Genomic DNA, 15,229 nt, shown 5'->3' on the forward strand with positions numbered 1-15,229 from the left:
TGACATGATATTAATTAAAAAGAATAGAGCAATTTTTTTAGAAAAAAATGTGTGAAGCATATTCAACATATAAGTTAAGATAAAAAGAAAATGAGTGAACAAGAGTTACTTCAATTAATAAATATATGATTATAATTCATAAGATTATTTGTTCAAATTTAAGATTAATTCAATTGATAAATATTTTTAGAAAATTGTTTGAATTTTAAAATATGCCTTATCTGCGATGAGCTGCCAACATATTTAAATATTAAAAGAAAAAAAAAAAGAGGAAACAAGAGTGATTGGCTTTGATTTGTTAGATTTGAGAGGGGACCACACCTATCACATTTGGCCCAAGGTGCTTTGTTCCGCCCATCTCCCTCTTTTAAATCTCCAAGGCCCCAAACCCATCATGCCTCCCTCACCCTCATTTCATTTCTCTGTATCCATTTGTCTCTTTTATTTTCCCCCCAAATTTAAATAATAAAAATAATAACAAAACAAATAAAAGTATGTCTAAACACATAAAGCTGCCCTGTTTGGATATTTCACCCTGTTTTCAATGCTTCAAACACCATACTAAGTACAATTGAAGGGTTTACTTCCCATGATATTCCATGAAATCAAACAGAAGAAGACCAGTTGTTGATGAAAAGGATCTTAATAAAATATTTTAATAAATCAACAGCTTCTTGCAACGTAACAACCGGTTTGTTATTTAAAAAATAAAATAAAATCAAACGGAGCAATTAGTGAGGATTAATCATAGGATAGTCCAAATATGAAATAAACAAAGCAAGGCCTCGGCTAGCCTATATATATACCTCTTTATATGTCCATCCCTGCAGTTCCAACACAAACACAAGCCATGGCTTCTTCTGCCCGGTGGTCTCTCTGTCTCGTTCTCTTATCCCTCACCTCCGCCGCTCTCGCCGCCGCCCCAAGGAGGACGGTTGACGTTCCCTTCGGCCGAAACTACTACCCCACCTGGGCGTACGATCACATTAAATACATCAGTGGAGGCTCTGAGGTTCAGCTCCATCTCGACAAGTACACTGGTATACTTCCCTCCTCTTTCTTATCCTCCTCCTTCCTCGTATCCCATCGAGCTCTTCGTTTTATCTTACCAATTGCTATTGTCTTCAATCTCAGGTACTGGTTTCCAGTCCAAAGGATCTTACTTGTTTGGTCACTTCTGCATGCACATCAAGATGGTTCCTGGCGATTCTGCTGGCACAGTCACTGCTTTTTATGTAAACACACCGACCAACTTTCCGTTTATCTGTTTCTGTTGTTCCTTAAATATGTTTCATTTACCTGTGCCTGGGAACTCTGGCAGCTATCATCCAATAACAAGGAGCACGACGAGATAGACTTTGAGTTCTTGGGGAATAGATCTGGACAGCCTTACATTCTGCAGACAAATGTGTTCACCGGAGGCTCTGGTAACAGAGAGCAGAGAATCTACCTCTGGTTTGATCCCGCCAAAGAATACCACACATACTGTGTTCTCTGGAACCTGTATCAGATTGTGTAAGTACTTCACTCTCACCACTGCATTATCCGAGTATGTAAACCAAGAAGGAATCATAATCTGATGTGGGTGATGCAGATTCTTTGTGGACAATGTACCGATTAGAGTGTTCAAGAACAGCAAGGACCTGGGCGTGAAATTCCCGTTTCAGCAGCCCATGAAAATATACAACAGTCTATGGAATGCAGATGACTGGGCCACGAGGGGTGGTTTGGAGAAGACAGACTGGTCCAAAGCTCCATTCATAGCGTCCTACAAGGGATTCCACATCGATGGGTGCGAGGCCTCCGTGAACGCCAGGTTCTGTGCGACACAGGGCAAGAGATGGTGGGACCAGCCTGAGTTCCGTGACCTCGATGCTCTTCAATGGCGAAGACTCAGATGGGTACGTCAGAAATACACCATCTACAACTACTGCACCGACCGCAAGCGCTTCCCAGTTATGCCACCAGAATGCAAGAGGGACCGCGACGTTTAAGTTTTTAATCTCCCATTCTTATTACTGTTATGAGTCGATACAATTTCCTCCGCGTTTTCTTCTTTGTATTTCTCATTCCATTTACCACATCCAGGACTATACTTCACTGTTGTTTGAGCTATTTAATTTAACTATAAAGATGAGGATTTGAGAGAAACAGGGGAGACTCTGTTTTATGCGAGACGAGAGACTTCATGATGTAATGCAGTGTATCTGTGATTCAATATAAAATTCATATACTATACCTGTTGCGTGGGAAGCACCAGTTGTTTTGCAATTGCATAAATCTGCACAGGGATGGACTTATGGTCCCAGAAATGACAGAGAAAAACGACAAGAGGATTCAGAAGGGCATAAAAGTAGACAGGGAGGGTGGTGAAACGTGGCCCCACTGAAATTTCAGCATGTGAGGGGTCTGGAAAGAGTAGCAGGATACAACGATATTTAACTGAACTCGAGGACTGAGTGGCACAGCATTATTGACCAAATGAAAAATGAAAAAAAGTGTGCGAGTGGTGTGGCGAGCACTGAGCACATCATGATTCACTTGACCTGAGATGAGAGAAGGAGGGGCATGTGGGGATGTGGCATTTTCATTCAATCGCGTAAAAGCTCGGACGGCGACACTTGCTTTTTTTAGTTTCCACGTATCGAGGTGATGTTGTCTAATGGGTTGATTTTGGGAGAGAGTGAAGCCACTGAACCACGAATCCTGTCAATGGGTTGGAAAATAAATTGCGCTTTCAATTTAAAGCCGCGATGATCGGCTTCTGAGCCTAAATGTAAATTCATAAAATTTAAAAAAAAAAAAAAAGAGTAGACCCATTATGGGGGGAAGTCAGTCTCAGTCTGGATTATCCGAGACACGTAATGTGATTCTTTTCTTTATTTTAGAAAAGCCAAAAGAATGAGGACATAATCAAGCGGGGCAGATTAAAAATATATAAAATCTTAAAATACATCTAATTAAATAATTTAAATTATTTTGATGGAAGAGATTATCCTCAAACATATTTAAAATATAAGCAAAAAATCAAAAAAAAGTACAAAGAATACTAAAGATAAAGAAATTAAAAGTCTCACAACCAAAAATTGAAAGATAAGAGTAAGAATATGTAAAATTTAAGGTGTGTTTAAGGATTAGTATATTTTGATGAACATATTGAATATAAATAATCTAACATACTAGGTAGCCTGACTCTTGCACAAGTATCCATCTAATTTATATTTTATTTGTGTTAATTGGTTAAGTTCATGTATGTTGTTTTTTTTTTAATTTTGGGGGGGGGGGATGGAAGTAGAATTTCATTCAAAGTAACAGGAATTACATCAGTGGGTAAAATCCCCAGCAGAATGGCTAGCTAAGTAAAACGTAAGAGCAAAACCTGCGAAAATGGAATAGCCGTCTCTTGTTTATTCTGATGTTTTTTTTTTAATTAATGTGCAAGTGAATGACATCGATATGTAGAATTCGGAATGTAAATAAAAGCCTGTTGTAGTGTAGCAGTAAATGACAGAGCTGGGTAAGCTGTCAATATAATATCAGTAGGTGTCCAATAAACTCGTAGGTGTCATTATTCGTTACCTACTAGAACGATATCGCGTTTGCTGATTGTACTCGTGTGTTCTGTCAGTGACACAGCTTTACATTCAAAACAAAAATGTGGACATGTATAAATATGGTGAATTCAAAAGTTGAGTAGATTCAGTGTAGAAAACAGGGGACCATCATCAGAGAGCATAATATAAGGGACCAACAGAGCATAACTCTTTTTTTGGAGTTATAAGGTGAAACCTAGCATGGCCACAGCCTACAGTGGAAGATGATGTCCCATTAATTAGTTATTTGGTGGCCTCCACTCACTGTCATAAATTTGGTTAGCTCTTCAATTCCTTCCATTTCATCTTTCTCCACTAACTCACATTGTTACCATCCGTTCACTCTACCTAACAATTTCTATTCATTTCTACAAAACAGGGGGAAAGAACTATTTCCATTCAATCCCCTATAACTGACAATCACATGTAAATTTAAGCACTGAGATGCTTTTAACTATTTTTCTTGGGAAAAAAAATATTTTAGCTGCTCGAATTTGTTCCATCACGTGGTTCTCTTCGAGTTTTCTAGAGATAACCTTAAAATTGCACGGATATTAAGATAAATAGCATTATTTTCAGCTTGTATGACACACTAGTTTTTTGTTAAAAAGTGTTCTAAATTTCACCTTAAAATTGCATGGATATTAAAATGAAAGAATTTAAAATCTGTGCCGTTTCACCCCCCAAAAAAAAAAAAAACTGTACCAGATTTGGTCCTCCCTACCAGAATTTAAAGCCTTTGTTTCACTGCCATATGTTTGAGCCCAAAACTAAAAGCCCAATTATAAAGTCAGTAGACTGTAGTTCTCAGAACATATTTTTTTGACCAGTTAGTTCTCAGAACATTGAGTAGCCCCTTTTTCGTGTTATCTCGTTACCTCACGTTCCCTTTCGAATCAACACACTCTGAACAGTCTAGCCATCGCCAAGGCCCTTACAACATTTCTAATGACATGTTTCAAAATTTTGAATAACTTGGGGTCCAGAATGTGATAGAATAATAACAAATTTGAAGTTCTCTCTCTTTGTCAAAATGAGAAGGTGGCTTGGCAACTTATTCCGTAACAAGAAGCCATCAAGTTGGCATGAGTGCTTTATGTTGTATAGAACTGTTGGCAAGCTTATTCTGCTTGATGGTAACTTGTGTGGAGACTTAGAGTGCCCCTAGAAAGCAGCAGACTTTATTCGGAGAATTTGCCACTTTTATTCTGTTCCTTGTGGAATAAGCCTAGGGCGGCGGGTTGGCCAACTGTTTTTCTGTGCGCTCTTATTTGCTGTTGCTGGCTTGTTTTCAATGAATGAATATTCTATAGGCAAAGAAAACCAAGAAAAAAGGGAAAAAAAGATTTGAGGTACCAACATAAATGACATGAGTCACGTTCTATCTCCCATCTTAAGGAATCTATAAATTCCTAGAGTATTCATCACACTGCTTATGACAGAAGAATGGGGTTGGATTGCATCTTTGCCTTCTCTTTCCTACCTCTTTCAAAACTATCGTAATTCATAACATACCCACGTGTATGGCTCACCTCTTCCACTCAAATTTAAACATAAGAGCCTGTTTAGTTCTGTCAAAACTTGTATATTTGATATTAGCGGAAAACAGAGAAGTGGCGAACTTGATGATTAATTGTGTAAAGCCTGAGGGAGAAAGTATTTGTTTTTTGGTTGCATGAAACCTTAATTTAACCGAATGTTGGATCCTTGTTGGCATGATCAAACCAAATATACCAATAGAACAAAGCAAAGATGACGTACCCTGATTGCTTTTATTCCTAGGATTCTTTGAAACAAAAAATGGCCACATGAGAAAAAGCTTCTCCTAATCAAATGTAATAAATATAAATTAGCAATCATCAAATGCCAGGCTAGGTGAAGGTCAGAAATCGACCACCTTTACTTTACAAAAATGATGAAAAGTGGTAGAGCTTTATATACGACTCCCCCATTTTTCACCCCAGCAGGAAAGATCCAGGCTTGATGGTCTAATAGGTAGCCTAGCATGTTCATGCTAAGGCAAATGAAGGATGTGGAGGGAATTTTTGGCCCTAAAAAAGAAAGAGAGAAAGAAACACAGAGGATATGAAGGGAATATCCAAATGCTTGGATATTGGCACTTCTATAAGAAGGTCTCCCGTTCAATTTTTCAGATTTGAACTAGTAGGTAGAGTATATGGCTATGGGTTAATAATTTCTTGTAGAATGCGGGAGCTGGTGAGCGTGAGATAATTTTACACAGTTCTGAATTGAGGACAAGCTCTGTGTTTGAACTTCATGCAGATGAAACCTCACATTACGCGGCAAATTGCAGAAAAGCATAGGAAAGGAAGAGCATTTGTGCTTTTGCGTTGGAAAACCATTTAAAGGTTACATGTAAATACCATAAAATATTGAACAGGAAAAGGCACATAACTATTCCTGCGATTTTTGTGCATATAAATAGGGCCCACCAGTCAACGGTTTGAGTGTCAAATACCTGTGTTTCATGTTACACATTTCTCATCACCCTTCCACTTCCCGACCAAAAACATGGCAACGGAAGTGGACTTAAAAGTTCTGGTGAGTATCAATTTTTCATTCAATCTCTTTTTATAGACTCGCTAATTTCATTCTTATTTTTCTTTCGTCCATTTCATATTCTCATTTGACATCTATATAGTGGAACTGAAAAAAAAAAAATCTTCATTCCTTCATCTCAGAAGATTGAGTTGAAGGTGTCTGCTAACTGCTGTGAAGGATGTGAGAAGAAAGTTAAGAAGGCGTTAAAGGGTATAGAAGGTAATAACTACTAAAACTTTCTGAATGAATCAAAGAAAAATCGTCCCTTGTTATGTTCTCTGTTTTGTCTGCTGCTGCCGCTAACGGGCATGGTGGACACTGTCAGGGATCTTGAAGACGGATATAGACCCTTGGCGGCCCAAAGTGACAGTTTTAGGGAATGTGGATCCACAGATATTAATTAAAAGGCTGTTAAAAGTTGGAAAGCATGCAGAACTTGACGGCTTTGAGGAACTCAAAGCCAGTAAGAAAGAAGCAGAAACAATTGCAGTAGCAAGAGGAAAGGAAAAGGAGAAGCATCCTGATGAATATGAGCATAAAACTCAGAAGGATGAGGACATTAGAGGAGGTGGGGCTATAGAAGCAAGAATAAATATAATAACAATGACTCTTGCAAGACTCCAAATGCTTCTAATCCTCCTCTGGATTTGAAGAAGGGAAACACTCTGACGGTTCAACAAGGGGTGGATCTCACATTTAATCCTCCTCAAGACTTGAAAGAAATTTCTCAGACGCCTCACCCATACAATGAAATTAAATTTGATAATCAGCTCTGTTATATTGCGCAGCCATGGACAGCCAACGCACCTTACTGTGCAATAGCTTCATCCGCAGCTGCTTCTCAGCTTCCAACTAGCGTCCAAGTGCATTACCACTACGACAAGCCCACATATCAGCCACCATTTTTAAGACCAACGGCGCGAGTAGATGACTACCTCAGTGACGACAACGCCGTGGGGTGTAATGTGATGTGAGCTCCAGAGCAATCAAATGATTCCTTTCTTGTTTAGTCCATTATTTCTTAATCATTGCTTTAAGGAAATTGGCATAATCAATTTTGTAGTCTATGCTATAAAGTTTGGCTCTTTCCCATCGGCAAGGATAAATAATAGTCGTAAGAAGCATTGGGCCTACGAAAAGTTTGATAACGGAGCGACGCTTGTGTTCCTTCATTGACGCGCTGGGGGTTATCAACTAGCCACTGATTTGGACTTCACAGCCAGCCGGAAGTTACGTGGACAAGAAACTGTGCTATCACAACCTGCCCATACCCTCTTCGAGAAGCTGCCATCAGCGGGCGTCATCTGAAAATTGTGCATTATTTTTAGCGTATTTTGCTTTGTGATGAATCCTCTCTTTCGATATCCTTTATTGTGCTGTTAATTTTTGGGATGATATGTTCTTGTCAATATGCTTAGGTGAGTGTTTGCTTACACCAGTTAATCCCCTTCATTTATGCTGGTTTAGAGACAACAATTCTTTTCGGATTATGAAACTGTTTCCCGACGGCAACTTATTCATCACCAAATGATCACAATGCCAGAGTTAAAATATGGATAATAAAACATGTACACACAAGAAGATTATCCATGTCTCACAGTTATTAACAACCTGGGAAAACACGAGGCCACCTTCGTGGCACTGGCTTATGCGCCCTTTAGGACTCCAGAAGGATAAAATTAACTACCCCTATTTTGTTGCATATCTACTGAACTGAAAATAAATGACAAGGTTCATTGTTCATACAAGTGGCACGGCATCAGAGACAAATTATCACCATTCCACCCAATAGGGGTCAACTGTGCTGACGACTGGGTGTAAAACAGTAAACCTGAATTTTGCAAAGTATCTTAAATGTGGCGATTTCAACCCTGGTGACAGGTGAATGGATGGCTATGTCAGGAAAATATCAAATTTCATACCCTTAGGATCTGAAGCTTGGTGGAGAAAGCAATCGCAACCCAGTCCGGCTGAGACGACGACCATTGAAGCTGCTCAATCTCTGCCCCGGCAGTATAGGCTAAGATAGGATCCAATCCTCCTTCCACCGGCTGACCCATGGAGGATAGGTCCCAAATTAGCGCCTGAGAGTCATCCCCGGCGGTGCATATATGGCACGAACTATGCGGCGCCCAGGCAATCGCATTCACGCTCGCCTGGTGCCTCTGCAACTCCACCACCGGAAGCGTAGGGAAACGAATATCAAGGATGACGACCTTGGCACTGTCCATGATGATTGTGGCCATGTACCTCGGGTCCTGCTTATTCCACCCGAGTCGAACCAGGGGCGTGTCCGGCTCGGAGCTCTCGTAGATTATAGTAGAATGCTCCTTATCGCGCAAATCGAAAACCCTAACGGATCCATCGGCGGAGACGGAGGCGAAGACCCCAACGCCACCCCAAGCGATGTCGTAAACATCCTTATCATGGGCAATGAGCTGCGTGTCCACGGCCTCCTTCTCGATATCCCAAATTGTGCAGGTTTTATCAATGCTGGAAGTGCCGATACGCTTGGGCTCCGCCTCGTTCCAGTCGAAAGAGGTGAGAGGGCCGCAGAACTCACTGTTTTGGTTGCCATTGAGGAGGCTCTTGAGCTCGACCCGCTGGGCGGGATTATCATCGGGGTCGGAAAGGCGCCAGACTCGGAGAAAGTCGCTGGAGGTGGCGAGGAGGTCGGGTCTCTGGCACTCCTTGTCCGGGATGAATATGACCTTGGTGGGAGGGTAAGGGTGCTCGAAGGAGAGAGAAGGATCGGAGCGAATCTCGCCGTTGACGTCGTCGAGCTGAACAATTTCAACGCGGTTGGGGCAATGCTCGAGCAAACTGGCGATGGCGAGGCGATACTTCTTGTCGCGACGGACACTCCAGTTCATGGCGTAGATGTGCCAGGGAGCTTCATAAGTATAAATCTCAGAGCGCTTCTGGGGGTCATCTGAGCCATCCTGAGTGGGATCGCTGCTGCTCGCTCCCATGTGGCCGTGGATTTTGGGTCGGAGGAGGAAGGAGCGGCAGCTGAGAACGAGAACAAAAGGATATGATACCGTATCGCACTGGGACAGGACAAAAGGGGATTGCAGCCAACGAGAAGGCTAATCCGAATTCCCCGGCCCGAACGGGAAAGACTTTGAGATCGAGCAGAGCAGAGGAGGGACCCACAACACTTTATGCGCCCTCCCTTCTGGATTAGGCATCGCACACCATTTGGATACGTATAAGAGTATGAATGCTCCCCAAATCCATCGCTCCTTTTCCTTGCCATACTATATTGTAGAACTAGAAACACGAGTTATTGGATTGCTTACTTGGCCAGTGGTCGAGTGAGCCCGTGACAAGTTTTTTTCCCGAGCAAATCACCCGCTATTCAAACCAATAACTCTGATTTAATTCCAATTCGAGTCTGTCATTTCTAGGCCTTGTCTCTCTCAAGCGCATCACCTACATTATCATCGCTTCAAGGATCAAATCTAGGACGGATGGTTAAGGGACTCACACCACTTCTTTATGAACCACCATGCTTTGGTATGACAAGTTCTCTCTTGTTTAGGCAATTCATCTATATAGCCCATCGCTTTGCACTAATTTTATGAGATTTATTCGGTGATCCTATATGTAATTTTCATGTATATGATTCCCAGCGCAGGAAACAAAATTTTTATTTTCTTCAGACAGAGTGATTCATCATTCCTATGATATGGGAATTGATGAGTGAAGAGATGGAAATTGAACCTGTTCCTACCTGCGAGCAGGGTGCTGGGTGCTGGGTGCGGCAATTATAGTATCTTATCCATTTTTTAAAAATAGTCATCCATATAATTTGAAGTATTTATTTTCTATGGCCATGGGGTAGTGCTGGCTGCTGTATTTTAATCATTATATCGATTTTTAATCCTCGTGATTGCTGACATCATTCCGTGTATCTTGGCTAAGCAATGAATGCACACTATAATAATGGAGCGCTATGTTGGCTTACTATTGATCTATTTTCCTCAATCGATTCACTCTTGCTGGATGAATAACAGTTTCATGTGCTTTTGACCAAATGAGCGCTCAAACGCTGTGTTGTATAATTATTATATTACGCTAATATTGAATACCAGCTAATACAAAATAGAGGGACAATTTTACCCCCTTCATTATTGCCCTTCGTCCTTCCTCCTCCATCTTCGTCGTACCAGCAAAATCTACAACATATTGTCCTCACCATCCTACCATAATCAGGTTCGTTCCCCAAAAAAAAAGGGGCGGGAAAGAAAGAAACAGACCTGATACAAAGCAAGAAGATCTGTGGAAAACAGCGAGAAGACGAACGGGCAAGAGAGGTCACTGACTTGGCTATGCGAATGATTGGAGAAGACATGATCGACTGAAAACCAAACCCCCCCGATCCTCCTCCTTTCCCGGCATCTATGAACAATATCGCGAGGTTGAAGAGGTTGAAGAGGGTGGATGACAGAGACGGTGACAGCAGCTAAGGAAGGGCACGGTCCGCGAGGCACATCAGGGGTAGAGGAGGAGGTTGAGGATGCCGATAACAAAAGGCTGTGACGTGGGTAGAGGGTAAATATGTCTAGAGGTGGATTCATGGCAGTAGTAATCCCCATTACATAGGTTGTTCATTGTCATGGGGATGCACTTGTTTGGCATAATCTAGATTACAAAGGCAAAGGTAAAAGGGCAACCAAACAACATGAACCATTAAAATGAATCAGAATTACGAAGAATCCTCATTCTGAGAATCCAACCAAACGGGATTCTTGATTGATCTGGGATAGAATGGGAAACTATTGTGCGCTTTTCATGGGAGAGAGAACACATGAACACGTGCTATAAAATAAACATTTTATTGTTAAATTAAATTAGATGAATAATATGAATTCATTACAAATGGATAGTCAAATCATTAAATTGAATAAGTGGGGAACTAGCTACATTTTTTCCCCCGTCAAGCGGCCTATATATGAATATATTGAGAGATGTATATACGAATACATGAAGTGACTGGGTTGCTAGGCCCCCAATCCCTCTGTTTAAATGTTTGGAGATTGATTGATCTTTTTTTAGAGATTCTGGATAGTCTTTTGTCTTTCGTTTTTGCTTTGCCGTGCTTTTGTTGAGCTCTGATGCTTATTTAATGGAATCTCACTTCCGTTGCCGAAAAAAGAATACATGAAGTGGCCAAAATACTTTTTATGCTTGATAGTTGTCCAATTCCATGTGGAAGGCAATGGCTTCGACGTGTGTGATGATCTCTTAATATAATTTATATTACTGGAAAATGTTAAAACGTTAAAAAATGTCTTTACACATTTATCTTCGTCTTTGACATCACCAATTTAGTAAAAACCTTGCACTCAGGAATACATTATAAAATATTACTGTAGAAAAGCTTTACACTCGCTGGTCCAGCCCGACTAAATTTGGGCCAGTAGGGACCCATGTGGCTTTCAGAGATCAATTGGTACATTTTTAAAGTCCCTCAACCGTTTTCGGCCCCAATTTCAGAAGCCCATTTGTTTTTGGACAAAAAGCCCATTTAGTTTTCGAGTGACAAAGGTTGGTTAAAAAAACGAAGAGCTCATTTCAGACCAAAAATTAAAAAAAAAAAAAAACGCAGAGAACGATAGGCTGATGGCTGGAAATTTGGGTGGGAAGCACAGTGCCAGAGCCGAACAGTGTTATTTTTATATTTTAGGACTCATGAATGTAACAGTAATTAAGATGTCTCTTTTAAGTTTTCGTGACGATGTACAGGAAAAACATTAACTTTTGCTGTGATAAAATTAATATTAATTTTTTGATTTTGAAAGAGAAAATATGACACTTTGTAACCACTTTAAACAATACTGCATAAAACGAACAACAACAACAACAACAACAAGCTTTTATCTCACTAGGTGGGGTCGGTTACATGGATTGCAAGACGCCATTGTGCTCTATCATTTATTAAGCTTTTAGAAATATTATTAATTAAGAGATCACGTTCAACAACTTCCAAGAGTGTTCTCTTAGGCCTTCCTCTACCTCTCTTAATCGGACTCAAAGTTATATGTTCCACTCTTCTCACTGGTGCCTCCCTTGGTCTTCTTTGTACATGCCCAAACCATCTCAACCGATTTTCTACCATTTTTTCCTCAATAGGTGCCACCCTCACTTTTTCACGTATGTGCTCATTTCGAATTTTATCTTTATGTGTATGTCCGCACATCCATCGTAACATTCTCATCTCTGCTACTCCAACTTTATACTCTTGCTGTCCCGTTAGAGCCCAGCATTCACTACTATATAACATTGCCGGTCTAATAGCAGTACGATAAAACTTTCCTTTAAGTTCATTAGGCACCTTACGGTCACAAATAACTCCTTTAGCTTTTCTCCAATTAAACCACCCAGCTTGAATTCTATGTGAAATATCTCCACTGATTTCGCCATCATTTTGGATAATGGCTCCCAAATATCTAAACTTTTCCACTTGAGGTATAATTTGATCTCCCAATTTCACTTCCAAATTAGTTTCGAATAGTCCTTTATCAAATTTACAATATAAATATTCCGTCTTACTTCTACTCAGACGAAAACCTTTCGACTTCAATGTCCTCCTCCATAACTCAAGTTTGCAATTAACCTCTTCTCTTGTCTCTGCTATAAGAACTATATCATCCGCGAAGAGCATACATTTCGGGATTTCCTCTTGAATATGTTCCGTTAAAACATTTAAAATCAAGTTGAACAAATAAGGACTCAGAGATGATCCCTGATGTAGCCCAATCTTTATAGGAAAATCCTTTGTTTGACCACTAGGCGTTCTTATACTAGTTTTTACCCCCTCATACGTATCTTGTATGGCTTTAATATAAGCAATCCGTACTCTCTTTTTTTCCAACGCTTTCCAAAGCACTTCTCTTGGTATACGGTCATAAGCTTTTTCCAAATCAATAAAAACCATGTGTAGATCTTTATCTTTACAACGATACTTTTCCATTAATCCCCTTAGTAGATAAATCGCCTCTGTAGTTGATCTACCTGGCATAAAACCAAATTGATTCTCAGAAATACTTGTCTCCAATCTCAACCTGTGCTCAATTACTTTCTCCCACAATTTCATTGTGTGGCTCATGAGTTTAATCCCTCTATAGTTAGTACAATTCTGAATATCTCCTTTATTTTTATAAATAGGAATTAATGTACTTCTCCTCCACTCATCAGGCATTTTCTTGGACCGTAAAATCACATTAAATAACTTAGTTAACCATCTCACCCCTTCTTCACCTAAACATTTCCACACTTCGATAGATATACAATCAGGTCCGTTAGCTCTACCATTTGCCATTTTCTTAAGAGCTTCCTTTACCTCCTTATCACGTATTTTTCGATAGAATGACAAATTTTGTTCTCCTTCACCAGTTACTAAATCCTCCAAGTTACTAGATGAATCCTCTCCATCATTGAAAAGTTTAGAAAAATAAGTCTCCCATCTATTTTTAATTTCATCATCTGTAACTAAAATTCTTCCCTCTTCATCCTTAATACACCTTACCTGTTCTAGATCTCTTGATTTTCTTTCCCTACTCTTGACAATCTTATAAATATTTTGCTCTCCTTCCTTCGTCTCAAGGTTTTATAAAATTCTTCAAAAGCTTTAGAACGAGCTTCACCCACAGCTCTCTTAGTTTCCTTCTTAGCCATACGGTACCTCTCCCAATTTTCCTCATTGTTACACAAATGTAAGGCTTTAAAACAGTTCTTCTTATACTTGATTTTGTCCTGTACACTATTATTCCACCACCAAGACTCCTTATCTCTCGGACCAGAACCTTTCGATTCTCCCAAAACTACTTTTGCAACCTCCCGTATCTTTTTAGCCATATCCTCCCATATGATGTTAGCACTTCCCTGAGAATCCCAAATTCCTTTATCCAAAAGATTTCGCTTGAAAATATCTTGCTTCTCACCTTTTAATTGCCACCACCTAATCCTTGGTGTTACTACTTGTCGACGTTTTTGGATTTTACTCATAATACACACATCAAGGACTAGGACCCTATGTTGTGTCGTTACAGCATCTCCAGGGATCACCTTACAATTTTTACAAAGTTTTCTATCAGTGTTCCTAACCAAAAGAAAATCAATCTGCGACCTTGAGGCTCCACTTTTGTAGGTGATGAGATGCTCATCTCTCTTCTTGAAACAAGTGTTGGCAATCTTAAAATCATACGCCAATGAGAAATCAAGAAGAGTTTGCCCTTCATTGTTTAGCTCTCCAAAACCAAAACCACCATGCACCCTCGCATACTGACCAGCTTCCCTCCCGACATGCCCATTAAAGTCTTCTCCAATAAAAATCTTTTCACTCTGTGGTATGTGTCGAATCAACCCCTCCAGATCCTCCCAAAATAATTCCTTAAGACTGGCTTCTGTCCCGACTTGCGGCGCATAAGCGCTAACAATATTAACAGTCTCACGTCCAATTATCATTTTTAAAGAAATAATTCTGTCTCCAATTCTGCTAACTTCTACAACGTTCTTCTTCCACTCCTTATCTATAATGATGCCTACTCCATTGCGTGCACTTACTTTTCCTGTATACCAAAGTTTGAAACCTTGAATATCCTTAGCTTCTTCTCCACGCCATTTTGTTTCTTGCAAGCAAAGGATATTGATTTTCCTTTGAATCATAACCCCTACAACCTCTACAGATTTACAATTTAATGTCCCAACATTCCAAGTACCAAATCTAATTTTGCTCTTATGGACTAACTTCTTTAGCCGCGTGCGTCCAGAATGACGCGGTAGCCCTTGCTCATTTAACACTACATCCGGGCGCCGATGCAGCGGCTCTAACTCACTTATCACTGTACTCGAGCCATGCAACGCGTTACTTACGGGCAACGACCTAGCATTAACATTATAACGTCTATTGTCCATGTTCATGATAGATTCAACAAATTTTTACATTGGCTGTTGATGGCCTAACACAACCCTCCTCCTTTACCCGGGCTTGGGACCGGCTATAAACATAGGCGGAGTTACTGCATAAAAACGAAAGTAAAAATAATTTCAAGAATTTAACTATTAAT

At 40.1% G+C, this 15,229-nt stretch overlaps 4 protein-coding genes across 4 annotated transcripts; 2 read left to right on the forward strand and 2 right to left on the reverse strand.

Moving 5' to 3' along the window:
• The first annotated feature begins 815 nt into the window (after positions 1-815).
• LOC129305733 (xyloglucan endotransglucosylase/hydrolase 1) lies at positions 816-2,253 on the forward strand. The gene is made up of 4 exons (XM_054945766.1): positions 816-1,040; positions 1,135-1,235; positions 1,322-1,515; positions 1,595-2,253. Exons 1-4 carry the CDS (start codon positions 851-853, stop codon positions 1,992-1,994), a joined length of 885 nt encoding a protein of 294 aa, XP_054801741.1. The 5' UTR covers positions 816-850; the 3' UTR covers positions 1,995-2,253.
• Positions 2,254-6,100: 3,847 nt separating this feature from the next.
• LOC129305734 (heavy metal-associated isoprenylated plant protein 36-like) lies at positions 6,101-6,885 on the forward strand. Its single transcript, XM_054945767.1, has 3 exons — positions 6,101-6,155; positions 6,296-6,374; positions 6,481-6,885. Exons 1-3 carry the CDS (start codon positions 6,126-6,128, stop codon positions 6,804-6,806), a joined length of 435 nt encoding a protein of 144 aa, XP_054801742.1. The 5' UTR covers positions 6,101-6,125; the 3' UTR covers positions 6,807-6,885.
• Positions 6,886-7,244: 359 nt separating this feature from the next.
• On the reverse strand, positions 7,245-9,265 carry LOC129305732 (WD repeat-containing protein LWD1-like). Its single transcript, XM_054945764.1, has 2 exons — positions 8,078-9,265; positions 7,245-7,459 (listed from the first exon to the last, which is right to left on the reverse strand). The coding sequence occupies exons 1-2, from the start codon at positions 9,125-9,127 to the stop codon at positions 7,346-7,348; spliced, it is 1,164 nt and encodes a 387-aa protein (XP_054801739.1). The 5' UTR covers positions 9,128-9,265; the 3' UTR covers positions 7,245-7,345.
• A 157-nt stretch (positions 9,266-9,422) lies between these two features.
• On the reverse strand, positions 9,423-10,842 carry LOC129305735 (uncharacterized). Its single transcript, XM_054945768.1, has 2 exons — positions 10,418-10,842; positions 9,423-9,590 (listed from the first exon to the last, which is right to left on the reverse strand). The coding sequence occupies exons 1-2, from the start codon at positions 10,754-10,756 to the stop codon at positions 9,513-9,515; spliced, it is 417 nt and encodes a 138-aa protein (XP_054801743.1). The 5' UTR covers positions 10,757-10,842; the 3' UTR covers positions 9,423-9,512.
• Between the last annotated feature and the right edge of the window lie 4,387 nt (positions 10,843-15,229).

Source organism: Prosopis cineraria, unplaced genomic scaffold, assembly GCF_029017545.1.
Source record: "Prosopis cineraria cultivar Desert tree isolate PC_DT_omini unplaced genomic scaffold, ASM2901754v1 PC3, whole genome shotgun sequence".
Taxonomy (NCBI): Eukaryota; Viridiplantae; Streptophyta; class Magnoliopsida; order Fabales; family Fabaceae; genus Prosopis; species Prosopis cineraria.